The following is a 15,181-nucleotide window of genomic DNA, read 5'->3' as shown; positions in this document are numbered from 1 at the left end:
TCCATTCATCACTTACACCTACCAGCATAGCCATCCTCATAAATGCACTCTTTGATTAGATTACTGTTGATCCCTCCCTGTGGGTCTTCCTCTCAAAATCACTCATAAACTACAACTTTTCCAAAAACACAGCTGCTCAGATCATTACTAGAACCCCTTAATAGAACACATCACTCCTATCATTAAATATCTTCACTGGTTACCCATCAAGTACTGAGTCGATTACAAGATTCTTCTCCGTACTTTCAAAGCTCTCAATAACTTGGCACCTCTGCCTCACTGATCTTCTTTGTTATTACACACCTTCGCCGTTCCTCATCCTTCCTACTTGTTATACCTCCTGCCAGCTTGGCATCCATAGAGTCCAGAGCCTTCTCACACACAGACCCCCGTCTTTGGAACTCTAATCCACAATACATCCGTGACTTTGTCCTCTTTTAAATCTCATCTCAAAACTCACTTCTTTAAAACTTGTTTATTCTGTTTAATGGCATTGTTTACTATACCAATAACTGTTTTTGATTGTATTGTTACTTGCTCTTATATTGTTTTAATGTTCATCTCTCTTATTGTTCTTGTATCGTTTCTTGTTCGGTGACCTTGAGTGGCTTCAAATGCTCCTTCAAATAAAATGCATTATTATTATTGTTATGAATATTATTTTGAAACAATGAAATGTGTGTATACCGATATTATATTTTATAGATGAAATTGTTCATTGTTTGCTCATGTCATTTTGAAGTTCGTATGAAGTTATAAACCTGAAAAATGTTTTCGCTTTGAACTGTTATTTTACAATCTTTAATAGACAGAAATGTTTAACAACTAACAGACACCGAAAGCTGAAGTTTTGCTGGAAAAAGGAGCCAAAAAACAAACTCATTGCACATTGTTTGACAATTTTACAACCATAAAATTAAAAATATACCAGACTGGCCATTTGTAATTATGGTCATAATGGGGTTAAATGGTCGGTTGTCAAATTAAAACAGTCCCCTGGTGGGTAGGAATTGACCCACGATCAGTTTGTGACATCCTGGAGTAAATGGCTCTAGTTCATACTCGCAAAAAATAACTGACATGAAATAATCAAAACTGCGAAGGTGTGAAATGTCGAAGACGAAAATCATTTCTGAAAACTAACTCATTTAATAAGCAAAACCCATTTTGTCTATTCTTAATATTCTGTAGGTTTACTCCTAAGTGCTCAAGTCAAACATGGCATTACTTCTAGGGAACAGACTGCTGTTCTCAGTGGGTTAACATCATCAGACTAAACATATAGTAAAACACAAGAACTTGCACATTCTTCATTGTTCTATAATTGTTTTCCTAAGACAGTAACTTATAGTAAGAAAATGAAAAAGTTTTAGTTGTCAAAACGGCATTTAGCATTTTACTGTTCAGCTACAGAGACCTTAACTTTTCCGTGTGCCAGCAAGATAAACCTTTTACTCAAATCTGAAATTGCAACACTTTCCCAAAAGTCTGCTTTTAGGGCAACTTCAGTTTTCAGAAGCATGTGTAGAATCTGCTAGATCCTTTTTAATTGTTTTATCGTAACATCAGTTCAGGGAGCAGCTCACATATTACATGCACATAAACCTGTCAGGAATGCGATCTCTGCACATGAGAATCAAAAAGAGAAATTTCCAGAGAATACAACCTCTATACATGGAGCTCAAACTCACTCTCAGACTTGTAATTTGTCCCAGCGCTAAAGAATTTCAAATAATCTCCTTTAATATGTTCCCCTCAGCAGCAAACTAAGAAGGCTTAATTGTCATTTTCTCTCGCTGCTGCTGCTGCTTTCAGCATGCACTCTGGTTGGTGGTACAGCAGGGGGATTTGTCCAAACTTACCAAGTTAATAATCGTGCATCACACCTCAAGGGCTTCTGCTATGTTTGCTGCCTTTCTGTTCCCTACTTATAGATTTAACATGGAAGTGAAGGAGGTTACGGCCTCTCCCCTCTGTGCTCAAACTCCCAGCCTAGTAGAGATTGCTGACATGCTCAATTACCACTCTGAAATTATACTTTAAGGAGAGGGGGGATGAATTCATGCAGAACACATTTAAACAGCCTTTAGCACAAACTAAACATGTAAGAACCGCAGCTCAATCCAAAATGTGAGGCAAAACATTCATTTGTGTTGCTATTTTAAAAGACGTTGCCATCATAAATGCCGACATCTTTTTACCCACCCGTATTTACTGTGTTTTACTCTAGATGTTAATCCGTATTTAATTGGGAGTCTGAATTTTTGTCCTTTTATCCCAATCTGCTCATTAAAGAAAGATTTTCACAGACTCTACTGGAAAGTTTTGTTCAGGAGGCACCATCTTTTTCTCTCTTTGGTGACACAAACAGTTGCGAAAAGTTGGAAAACAGTTCTTCCCTCCCTCTTTTCCTCCTCCTCTTTCCTTCTTTTTCTTTCTTTCTCAACTCTGAAGCGCCTCGACTCCGGAGGCGGATGAAGAGGTGGCAGGCCACAGCAACACATACCAATTCCTTCTTCCCACATTTTTGGTGTTTTTTTTTGCAGAATCCCTTCAGCTCAGCCCATTGGTCAACCAGTAAACTAGTGTCCCACTTTGTTTCGTTTCCAGCTCGGCTTATCCTGCATGACTTTGGCAACATCTATGAGGACTTTTTTAAGCTCCCATGTTTTGAGCCTCATTTTTTGCTGTCATTTAAACAGTCCTCTTTCATATATTTTAAACAATGACACGCATCATGGTGCCTGCTAGTATAACAACAGTTTGGGATAGCAGCCCCACCCCCTCCCTTTCCTTTGAGAAACAGCTGAAGTGTTTTATTTGAACGAGATCACGCTATCTTCTGTAGACTAAACTGTTTTTTTCCATTACGCTCTTCAACATTCTTTGTAGCTGTTTAAAAAAGAAACCAAAATCTTCACAATGCATTTACTTAAGCCGAGACATTGACCTTGTGCTTTATGTCTTCCGTCAGCTTTATAATACTCTGTAGATTCAGTCACTAAAAAGCAATCAATCACATTAAATCAGAGCAGCTGTATCCTGAGCATGCTCAGTCGGTTTGGATGCAAAGAATACTGTTTTTGTAATGATTGTGCAAGCACAAAACAATATTTCTTGAAAGGCTAAAGTTATTTTCTTCTCCTCCTTGTGACTTGTAAAAGTATTCAAACCCCATTCAACATTACAGCCACAAGTTTCAATGTATTTGAATGAGATTTCATGTGCTAAGCCAAAGCTAAGTAGCACATATATTGATTTGCAAATAAAAATCTGAAAACTGTGCCATGCATTTATCTTCAGCCCATTTTACTCTGTTACCCCTGATTTAAAATCCTGTGCAAACAGCTGCCTTCACAGAACTGGTAAATGGTCAGCCTGTGTGTGTTTTAATCTCAGGTTAAATCAAGCTGTTCCTTGAAGGCCTCCAAGGTTTGCTAGAGAACATTAGTAAACAAACAGCATTATGAAGACCAACGAACACAGCAGGAGTTTCGAGAACCTAAAGCACACTTAGGTTATAAAATATCAGTCATTTATCCAGGAATCCAAAGAGTATAGTACAATTGCAGAACTACCAAGACATGACTGTCGACCTAAACAGACAGGATGGGTAAGGAGAGCATTTATCAGGGAAGCATCCAAGAGACCCTGTAACCCTGGAGGAACTGCAGAGATCCACAGCTCAGCTAGGATAATCTGTTTGTCATAAGCCATGTTAGGGACACTCCAAACATGGAAGAAGGTCAGATAAGACCTAAACGGAGCTTTTTGGTCTACATGCAAGACACTATATTTGGAGGAAATCTACCACTGAAGACCACCCTTAACATACCTTTCCCAGTAAAGAATGGTATTGGCAGCATCATGCTAAGGGAATGTTTTTCTTGAGCAGGGACAGGGAAGCTGATCAGTTGATGGGAAGACGGATAAAGGACAATCCTGAAAGAAGACTCATCAGAGACTGCAAGACTTTAGATTGTAAGGCAGAGGTTCTATTTCTAGGAGGAGAAAAATCCTAAACATACAGCCAAAGCTACAATGAAATGGTTTGTATCAACGCATATTTAATTGTCTGAATGGTCCAATCAAAGTCCAGACCTTAATCCAATTCTACGGCAAGACTTGAAAATTGATGTTCACAGGTGTTCTCATCTGGCTTAACTTAAACTATTTTGCAAATAATAGAAAGCAGATCTCCAGATGTCCAAAGCTGGTAGAGAAACATCTGAAAGGTCTTGCAGCTAAAAGGTAGTTTAACAAAATGTAGACTTACGAGGGATATAAACGAATGCAGGCCATGCTTTTTAGATTTTTTAATTTTAAAGGACTTAGAAAACCATATATCCTATCCCTTACATGTCACATTTCTGCACTACTTTGTGTTGGTCTGTCACATAAAATCCCAGAAAAATAAATGGAAGTTTGGGACTCTGTTGACTGGTGTGTAATGAGGCACTGGTGTCATTGTCTGCAGGACTCTTTGTAGGTTCCCGGTTGATCTCTCAAGGCAGACCAACAACTTATTTATAGCTCCGCTGTGGGTGTTGGAGGAAATGGTGCATGGGGTGTGGGTGACGCCTGTGTTTGCTTTAGGAGAGGACTGTTCCTCACAAACAGGCTGAGCTCATCCTGGAGCACAAGCAGATGGGTGCAAGAGGACGCTGGATTTGAAATCTGGTCCAGATTTCATGCAGGCTCCACTTTGGTAGAAAACCCCAGGTGCCTTATTGATAGCATGTATGACATTCCACCATCCCTTCTCAATATTTCAGCTTCGCTCAGAGCATTCACAGATATTCAGCCCCAACTCTGCCCATGAGAGCTGTTTGATTTGTACTTCAAAAACCATTCTCTGTGATTGCTTTACTTCAGTCCACCTAGTGTTTCATCCTATGTCCTACCCACCCATTTACCATCCTCCCTTGCTGATCCAAGAAAATCTTTTACAAGAGTATAGATAGACAGATAATTTTGATTTCTTTGGAAGTGTAGTTCTGTGGGTTACTTTTCAGCAGTAAGTCTCCTCTCTCTTGTTGCTTACTTCCAAAAACAAGTTGTACCATCTTAGAAAAACAAAACAAAAATTATTTTCATTTAAAATGCTGCTTTATAAGCTTTTAAACCCACTGTTACTTCTGCATAACACCATTAATGACATACAAGTCTATGCTTATTTTTACTAAAGATCGAGCTGGAACATGGTTCTATAGAATATTTATTCATACAAAACGTGTTATAAAGTGAAAAATATTTATACTTGGCTAAAGTATCCTTCTGATACAAGACAAAATTGTTGCCCTTCTGAATTTTTTTCTTAGGCAGTTTTGATCTTTTTGTACCCAGCATTTTCAGGTACGGAGAAGACCCGTCTGCCGTTTGTTTTTCGTATGCATAAATATGTACCTGTCTTGGCAACCCTGTTCCAAAACTGATTAACTGAAGTCATTTTCTATAATCTACAGTAGTCTACAGTTAGGAAATATGTTATTCTGATTTTAGTAAATATCCACCAGCAGGAGGTCATCTAGGGTCATAGTCTATCATTCTTCATAAAAGTTGACTCGCTCAAAGAAAGCATTAGACTACCAGCTAAAGAAATTTTGTTTTCTTCTTTTTTATATGTAAGATTTAAGCATTTCTGGGACCACTTATCAACCTAAATAATCATAATACCAAAATACCAAGAGAAAAAAACCTTATGTGATGGTTAAATACTTATGGGTAGAACATGGTTTGCTTACAGGTAGGAAATTGATTGAATGGAAATGTGTCAGGTTACAATGGGGGAAGACGCTGGCAAAGAGGCTAATTGATGTGCTGTTTTACAAATTGTTCAAATGCCTCCTTCCTTTATATACCTACTATGACTGAGTATGCTTAATATTTTCTGGTTTGCAATATGAATTTTATGAGGAAAGTTGTTGGTAGCAGGCAGTAAACCTGTAAAGACTTTTGTGCAAATAAACACAGACTTCTATGAAAAAAAAATCCTATAATAACAAATGCTCAGCAACCCCAGGTGTTTCCACTGATTTAGTTTAGCTTTTACTTATACAGGTAAATCTCATTCAGACACGAGGTATCATTTTCCAAAGTGACCTGTTCTACATGGACACAGAAGCTATGATAGAACAAAATATAGTAAATAGTAGTAAATAGTATACTAATGATAAAATAAAAAGGACAGAAACAGGTATCCTGTGCTGCTTTCTCCTTTGTCCTTAAAACATGTTTTAAACCCTTATATATTTTTGATTGTTGGACATTAAGTCAGAATTAGTTAACTTAGACACCAACCACCGAGTCAGACCATGGCCTTCATCTGCATTTCGTTTACTTTCCTTCTGAGACTTCACCTCCAGCTAACTAACCCCTTGACCTACTTCCTCTGCTCGCTGCCATGTTTCTGTCAGCAGCAGCTTGTGACTGAGCCAGCTCCTCCCACAGCCATTACTGAATGTAAAGTTAACCACACGTCGAGTTGGCTCATGTCAGCATCTGAATGAACAGTTCGCTCCACATCTTGCCACCTTCTACAGCTGGTGATGATACCCTGTAAACAAACAAACAGGCATGCACCAAAGTGCAAAGATGAGGAGTAAAGTGGAAGGATTTCAACACGAGCCTAGTTACATATCATGAATAATTCAAAACCTTCTGACTTGTGAGAGAGGAAAAGACTCCCCTCTACTTGCTCGTACAAGCACTCTGTTCAAAGTGGTGTGGAGATGAGGATAGATGGAGAATCTGAGCAGTAATATGTCAGGTTGAATTTATGGTATTTGGGTTGAGCCCATTTCATGATTCCTCTCACTCCTGGAGTTTGAGGCTGCACGTGTAAATGCTGTCATCCTGTTTATCCCACTTCATCCCACCATCCCACTATCCTTTTTCTCACACTTTGTGTGGCAGTTCTTTTAAACACTCAGGTAATGCCCTCATGTTCATTCAGTGTCTCTAAAATCAGATATGAAATTGTTCCAAAAACAAAACTTGTGTTAATGGGAATCCACCCAGTGTGGAAGAGTCAGTGTGCAAGTATTTTCCAAGTCCTGATAGGCAGGAGAAACGGAAAACAGAGTATGGAAAAAACACAAATAGTAATTTTTATTAGAGGATTTCATGACCTATCTCACAGTCCATCCATCCGTCCATCCATCCAAAATCTTTATATTTATTTAAAATTAAGGTAACAGATGTTGGAAGTGGAAGAAATAGAAATGTGAGCTGAGTTTTTACTAAATACATACATTTATTATCAGCTTTGTATGTTTGAAATGCTTGTTGTCTTTAAATGTCTCATGCCAAATTATTTGCATTTTAATGAATAAATACATAAACACACAGAACCCTAAATCTGGATCACTTAACCGAGTTGTATGTTTTCCCAAATCCTTTGACTGAATGCCCCCTTTGTAGATTTCCCTCTGTAACTCCACATGGCCAAAAAGTAAAACTGCCCCCTGAGTTTCTTTCTATGGCCTGCTTTAAAGGTATTAGGCTATTACTAGAAGGCAGTACTAGTACACTACATGACAAATATCTACAAATAACTAAAAATGGGAATATATTAGACATACATTCTTGGTAAACACCATACATTTTAAATTGGCTTGCTGCATGCTAGATTCTAGCTTTAACGTGTTTTCTATTACAATGACATGTTAGTTCATTGCACTGTGATTCTTGTTGTAATTTGTATTTGGCTATACTTCTACATCAAACCTGACCCTGGTCCTGTTGCATTCAGATCTAGATACAGACAACTTTATTAATCCCAATGGGCAATTCATTTGTAGCCTAACAGTCCATAAATTCACCTCTAACTTGCATCCAGTAACCAAGATCATTAATTAATCGAATATAAACACAGTATGAGTAAAAACAAAATATAAACACACACAACAACAACAAAGAAACCTTTAGGCCCTTTAACAGCCTAATAGCAAAGGGAATAAAGAACTTTGATTAGTTCTGGACTTGGGAACAATATAACATCTGCCTGAAGGCAGTAGTAGAAATTCATATCAACAAAGCACCAGGATTTGTTTGTTGCTTTGCTCAGTTCCTGGAATGTTGGATATGATTTATGCCAAACATTTCATCCCCTCTGGTACCAAATAATTCCGTTTTAATCTCCTTAGTCAGAAGAACATTGTTTTAGAAGTCCTGGTCTTTTTCTACATTCTCTGTGGCAAACTTTAGTATGGCCTTTATGTTTTTTCTTATAGAGCAAAGGGTTCTTCCTGATTGTATGCATGCACTTTCATCTCAGTAGTATCAGATGCAATCAGAAGACCTCGTCACATTGATTGACCTGCATATTCATTCAAATTATTCATGAGATTATCGTGTCCACAGGACACCTCGGAAATACTGGCCAATACCTGTCTTGTGCTGTCATGGCCAGATAAAGTACGCTCATGCTAATGGCCCTGAACATGGAAAGATGAAACATCAAATTTATTAGCCCATTTATATTGACAAAATATCAGTGTTGCTGCTTGAAACCACATACAGTGCCTTGCGAAAGTACTCGGCCCCCTTGAACTTTTCAACCTCTTGCCACATTTCAGGCTTCAAACATAAAGATATAAAATTCTAATTTTTTGTGAAGAATCAACAACAAGTGGGACACAATCGTGAAGTGGAATGAAATTTATTGGATGTGTCAAACGTTTTCAACAAATAAAAAACTGAAAAGTGGGGCGTGCAATATTATTTGGCCCCTTTCAGTGCAGCAAACTCACTCCAGAAGTTCAGTGAGGATCTCTGAATGATCCAATGTTGTCCCAAATGACTGATGATGATAAATAGAATCCATCTGTGTGTAATCAAGTCTCCGTATAAATGCACCTGCTCTGTGATAGTCTCAGGGTTCTGTTCAAAGCACAGAGAGCATCATGAAGACCAAGGAACACACCAGGCAGGTCCGAGATACTGTTGTGGAGAAGTTTAAAGCCGGATTTGGATACAAAAAGATTTACCAAGCTTTAAACATCCCAAGGAGCACTGTGCAAGCAGTCATATTGAAATGGAAGGAGTATCAGACCACTGCAAATCTACCAAGACCCGGCCGTCCCTCTAAACTTTCATCTCGAACAAGGAGAAGACTGATCAGAGATGCAGCCAAGAGGCCCATGATCACTCTGGATGAACTGCAGAGATCTACAGCTGAGGTGGGAGAGTCTGTCCATAGGACAACAATCAGTCGTACACTGCACAAATCTGGCCTTTATAGAAGAGTGGCAAGAAGAAAGCCATTTCTCAAAGATATTCATAAAAAGTCCCGTTTAAAGTTTGCCACAAGCCACTTGGGAGACACACCAAACATGTGGAAGAAGGTGCTCTGGTCAGATGAAACCACAATCGAACTGTTTGGCCACAATGCAAAACGATATGTTTGGCGTAAAAGCAACACAGCTCATCACCCTGAACACACCATCCCCACTGTCAAACATGGTGGTGGCAGCATCATGGTTTGGGCCTGCTTTTCGTCAGCAGGGACAGGGAAGATGGTGAAAATTGATGGGAAGATGGATGGGGCCAAATACAGGACCATTCTGGAAGAAAACCTGTTGGAGTCTGCAAGAGACCTGAGACTGGGACGGAGATTTATCTTCCAACAAGACAATGATCCAAAACATAAAGCCAAATCTACACTGGAATGGTTCACAAATAAACATATCCAGGTGTTGGAATGGCCTAGTCAAAGTCCAGACCTGAATCCAATCGAGAATCTTTGGAAAGAGCTGAAGACTGCTGTTGACGAACGCTCTCCATCCAACCTCACTGAGCTCGAGCTGTTTTGCAAGGAAGAATGGGCAAGAATTTCAGTCTCTCGATGTGCAAAACTGATAGAGACAAACCCCAAGAGACTTGCAGCTGTAATTGCAGCAAAGGGTGGCGCTACAAAGTATTAATGCAAGGGGGCCGAATAATATTGCACGCCCCACTTTTCAGTTTTTTATTTGTTAAAAAAGTTTGACACATCCAATAAATTTCATTCCACTTCACGATTGTGTCCCACTTCTTGTTGATTCTTCACAAAAAATTAGAATTTTATATCTTTATGTTTGAAGCCTGAAATGTGGCAAGAGGTTGACCAGTTCAAGGGGGCCGAGTACTTTCGCAAGGCACTGTAAATTAGAGAAATAGACATGGGAAAAAATGGCTGACTCGATCGTCACAATCTCTGGGACTATCTCCATTGCTGGCCCAGAAATGCTCCAGCCTTTACTCTGTCTCCCCTCTCAAACAGAAAAGGGCAAACAAGGCGCAATAGTCTGTCTTTGTACAGCAGTGGTTTGTTGGGACATCCAAAAACCTCAGGTGGTTCAGACCTTGTAAGGAAAGCGCTTAGGCGATGTTGGTGCCTGTGGTCATCAAAGCAAATATCGGGCTTGCTATCAATAGCCTGGTTTAAATTAGCCTACACTGTAGACTATTGTGTGTTAAACCGAGGTTCTCTTCTTTTACAACTTTCTACTGAGTGGTCACATGCAAAGTGACCACTCAGTAGAAGTCCTTTAAGGGGCTCGACTTAGCTGTTATGTTTTGTTGAAATTGTGATGTTTTTCTGAGAAGGCCTTGAAGTAATGCGTTTTTGTGTGCCAATTGGCTGTGGGCAGGTTTTCTTCTTATCACGGAAAAGTGAAATGGACACTTTTGATGCCCCCCAGCCATGCTTCCTTGCTGCCAGCTGCCTGGGAAACCTGACCTGAATATTCACATGCAACCATTTTGCAGAATGCTTTTTCCTATTTGTATTTTGTCCCTATTCTCCTTACCAGTAAGCACCTTTCCAGAACCTAATTAGGACCACTATTGACTCCGAACAGACAGTGTGTGCTAATAAGATCTTGGGGCTAAAGATCAGTAAGCTGCTTTTTGAATAAATTATGTATTTCTTACTATCTTTTTGTCTTTCCAGCCCCCAGGAGTTGCAGCCCGAAGCAGTTTGTGTGTAAGGATGGGGTGACTTGCATCTCTAAAGGTTGGCGCTGTGATCGTGAGAAGGACTGCCCAGACGGTTCAGATGAGGATCCTGATGTTTGTAAGTGCCCAAAAACATGAGAGATTATTAATCACTGTAATTAATATACACAAATTATTTCATATCCCACGTGGGTTTTTTTAGTTAATTTTTGGGTAAAATATAAAGGAGCATTAGGAAGGTGGGTCAGAATTTAAATGATTGAGCCATTTTTAGGGGTATAAAACGTTTTTTTGTTTTTGTTTTTGTTATTAAATGCCATATATTGCAACTTTGCACGGAATTCAAGCTTTTTTAAGGGAATATCATCCTCAGCCTTCTGTTAGCAATGTTTAAAATATGTGAATAACTAATACATGCCAATGACTTAAAAGGACTTAAGGTAAAAATATTATCCCAGGACCAAAGAACAGGTAAAAACTATTATAGTGTCTTCTTTAGTTAAAAATCTTTGTGTGCCAGTGCACTGAGATTGATGGCCTCTTGGTTTTATTTGGCTCACCACTGGCGAAGTAGAGAAAACAATGAACGGTCTGTCTGCAAGCTTGAAGCATCCAGCTGCTACTACACAGGTCTGTAATGCCTAATTAGGAGATTTACAAAGTTTGCCTTTCCTTGTGAGATGTGATTTACTCTTGGCTTTAGATCCACAGAGAATGCAGTCATACCCCAACATATAAGACAGTCTTGGGCAATGTGAGACAATGTTCTCATAGTTGTTTTTAAGAACTGTTAAGAAGTGTTAAACCATCTCATGGTTCTGTGTATGGTCAGTGGCTTGCAGAACTATTTATACTCCTTGAACAATGTTTCACTTTCTCACATTGCAACCATAAACTGTTTAATTTATTTTAATGGGATTTTATGTTATGGATCTGAGCAAAATAGTGAACAGTTTTGAGGTGGGACCTTTTCAAACTAGCTCAAGCTCAATCTTGACTTTGACTGGGTCATTGTAACACATGAATATGCTTTGATCTAAACCAATCCATTGGAGCTCGGACTGGATGTTGAAGGCCGTTGTCCTGCTGGAAGGTGAACCTCTGCCCCAGGATTAAATCTTCTATCTTTCAAATCTTTAAAAAATTACTTTCAGGATTGTCCTGTATTTAGCTCCATCCATCTTCCCATCAAGTCTGAATGGCTCCCCTGTCCCTGCTAAAGAAAAGCATCCCCACAACATGATGCTGCCTTTACCATGCTTCAATGAAACGTATAGGTAAAACACAAGTTAGTTTTCTTCCACACCTAGCATTTTGTTTGCAGCCCAAAAAGTCAAATTTTGGTCTCATCTGAGCACAGCACCCATTTCTACTACATGTCGGCTATGTCTACATGCCATTTGGCACAGTTCAAACAGGGCTGATGATGTCCTGCCAGCTTTCCATAAAGCCTCTACTATTTGTCATCATGTCAACAGATTCTCTCAATAGAGTGGCAGCTCCTCCAGAGTTACAGAGGGCTTCTTGGCTGCTTCTCTGCGTAATGCTTGCCTGGCTTGTCAGTTTAAGCGTACGGTCATCTCTTAGTAGGCTTGCAGTTGAGCAATACCTTTTCCATTGTCAGATGATGGATTCTACAGCTCTCTGTGAGATGTCCAAAGCTTAAGATAATGTTTTATAACCTAACACTACATTAAACATCTCCACCACTTTATCCCTGACTGTGTTCCTCATGATGTTGTTTGTTCACCAATGTTCTTTAAACCTTACCTTCACAGATCAGCTGTATTTATAGAGATTGAATTACACACAGGTAAAAACCATTTACTAATTAGGGGACTTGAGAAGGCAGTTTGTTTCACTGAATTATTTAGGGGTGTCTAACTAAAGGGGTGTGCAAACAAATGAATGCAGTCAGTCATTTTTCACCGCTTATTCCATAGTGGGTCACGGGGAAGCTGGTGCCTATCTCCAGCAGTCTAATGGCGAGAGGTGGGGTACACCATGGACAGGTTGCCAGTCCATTGCAGGAATGGATGCAATCATCTGGAAAATATAAAATAATGAAATTATCAGACTATGAAAAATATCTCTTACTCAGGGGGTTTTGATTAAAAGCAAACTGAAAACATTTGCAGAGCAGACATTTCAGATTTTTATTAGTAAAAATGATAAAAACCATCTATCAGTTTCCTTTTCCTACACAATTATGAGCTTCTTTGTGTTTGTTTGTTACATAAAATCTCAATAAAAAAATTTGATGTTTTTGGTTGCAGAGAGACAAAATTCAGAAAATCTGAGAGGTACAAATACGTTTGCAAGGCAATATGCGTAAGTGCGTATTTTTGACCCAAATAGGATGATAACTTACATAAAAACCTGTAGGTGCAGCCAAGACAGATGAGACTCTGAAAGCAGATGTCTGGAAGTCATAAAGAGTTTGCCTTGAGCAATAGAGAAACCTGCTGTTTCTCACTACCTGCTCCCCTCACCCCCTCTAAGCTGGGCCAACCTTCCTTGTGGTTCGGTAGGACCTCTTTTTTTCTTCCTGATGCTGTGCCAGGCTCCTTATCTAGACACCGCTCCACACATTTAGGCTGAAAGAATCAGGTCCCATGAAATTGCTGGTTCTGCAGTTGGAAACAGGGACGTTGTCAGAATCTGCTGCAAGAAACGCTCCAGTATTTATTTGGCACCAAGCTCAACTGGGCTAAGCAAAACCTTGAATTTTCTCAACCACCTTTATTAGGGGTGTTCACAGGCTGAATATCACAGCCTTGGCTTTCGTCTCCTAATTGTTTCACATGACTTCAGATGTTATAAATTGGCATCCATTAAACAAGACATTTTAATTGCTTTCAAAATTAATAAATGTTTCCTTAAAATTAAAAATAGTTACATTTGTAAGTCATCTTGTTCATTATTTCCATTGCGTTATGGACTTTTGTGTCATACTGGAAAGGAGTGAAACGTCTTTTATTATACGCAGAACCAAGTAAATCTGTTCTAATCTGGCACTGTTTCTCTAAATATAATCATTTCTAGGAAACCTGTGGAACCTTCTGGATTACATCCCCGATAAAAATTTTAAACTTTTGGGACAAAAACAACATAAACACCATCTATCACAAGCTACCCCGACAAGCTTATGCCAAGTTTGTAAAAGCAGGAACATAAAAACATTGGTTCTGGAATGACCTGACCTTATAATGTTCTGATCAAGAAAAAAAAAAACCACTTAAACTATTTGTTATTGAACAGACATAGAAATAACAAAGTTCCTTTCTGTCCAAACAAGAACAAATTGTGGCATAAAAGTAAAAAGATGCCCACTTAAAGGGTCTGGGTTGATCAAATGAATTAAGCAACACTGGTTTGCAACGTCCATGTTCAGTCTAAAGTTGGATGAGACATGTGGGCTAATGAAGGTTTAATTGAAAGACTGATCAGCCTTGAACAAATATAGAAAGATGTCAATGGACATCCAGTCTTTGGAGGGGATGGTTGTTCCCTCTTGCTTTAAGAACAAGTTTATGTGTTTTTGTCAAAGGTGTAATTGTTTAGATAATTCCTGATAGACTGGAGGAGGGTTTTTTGAGTTTTTCCACACACAGGTGGGTTTTAGGTTTGGTCTAAATGACTTTGTTTAGAATTCTGAGTTCCCTTTGTGCTCATAAAGCCTAAAGTTAACTCTCTTGATAAATTCTCATGATACTGCATATTTCTTCTTCTGTAAATAAAGAAAATCTCCTGGGAAAATCAAAACCCACACCAACTTTCTGCCAACTATGATTATTTTCCAAACCTTGGTACAATCCTGGTTCACAAAAGAAATAAGACACACTTCCATGCACGCTTTGGGTGACCTGTACATGACATTCCAATATAATTATGATCATTTCTACTGCTGTAAATGAAGCTTACAAATTTTACCTTAAAAACCCTTAAATGCTGCTTGCTTCAGAAGTAGCTGATTTCCAGACATGTATTTATCTCATGTAAAAACATTTTATTGAGTTTCCAGCTGTGCACCAACAACATACTTAGCAACATGTCATTGTATTGCTGTGATCAAAAATGAATAGCTTTTTTACAAGCATAACTCAACAGACCTTAACATAAGTTTGTTTTAGGAGGTTCGCTTTTTCCTGTTGAGTGAGGCACCGTCGTGCAGCTGCTTTGCTTTCCTCTCTTACCCCCACTGTGTTGTTCCTATTAAACTGGGGTACTGCGTCAGAAC

At 38.9% G+C, this 15,181-nt stretch overlaps 1 protein-coding gene across 3 annotated transcripts in view; it reads left to right on the top strand.

The window, feature by feature from the left end:
• The window catches only part of LOC124856714 (low-density lipoprotein receptor-related protein 1-like), a 149,324-nt gene that overhangs the window by 23,378 nt on the left and 110,765 nt on the right, over positions 1–15,181 (top strand). For all 3 annotated transcript variants that reach the window (XM_047347470.1, XM_047347471.1, XM_047347469.1), the window contains exon 2: positions 10,937–11,059. In XM_047347470.1, the coding sequence (XP_047203426.1) occupies positions 10,937–11,059 (123 nt within the window). The remainder of the gene's footprint in view (positions 1–10,936; positions 11,060–15,181) is intronic.

The sequence above is a fragment of the Girardinichthys multiradiatus genome, chromosome 20 (genome assembly GCF_021462225.1).
Source record: "Girardinichthys multiradiatus isolate DD_20200921_A chromosome 20, DD_fGirMul_XY1, whole genome shotgun sequence".
NCBI classification, from domain to species: domain Eukaryota; kingdom Metazoa; phylum Chordata; class Actinopteri; order Cyprinodontiformes; family Goodeidae; genus Girardinichthys; species Girardinichthys multiradiatus.
This window is presented reverse-complemented; position numbering and strand designations above follow the sequence as displayed.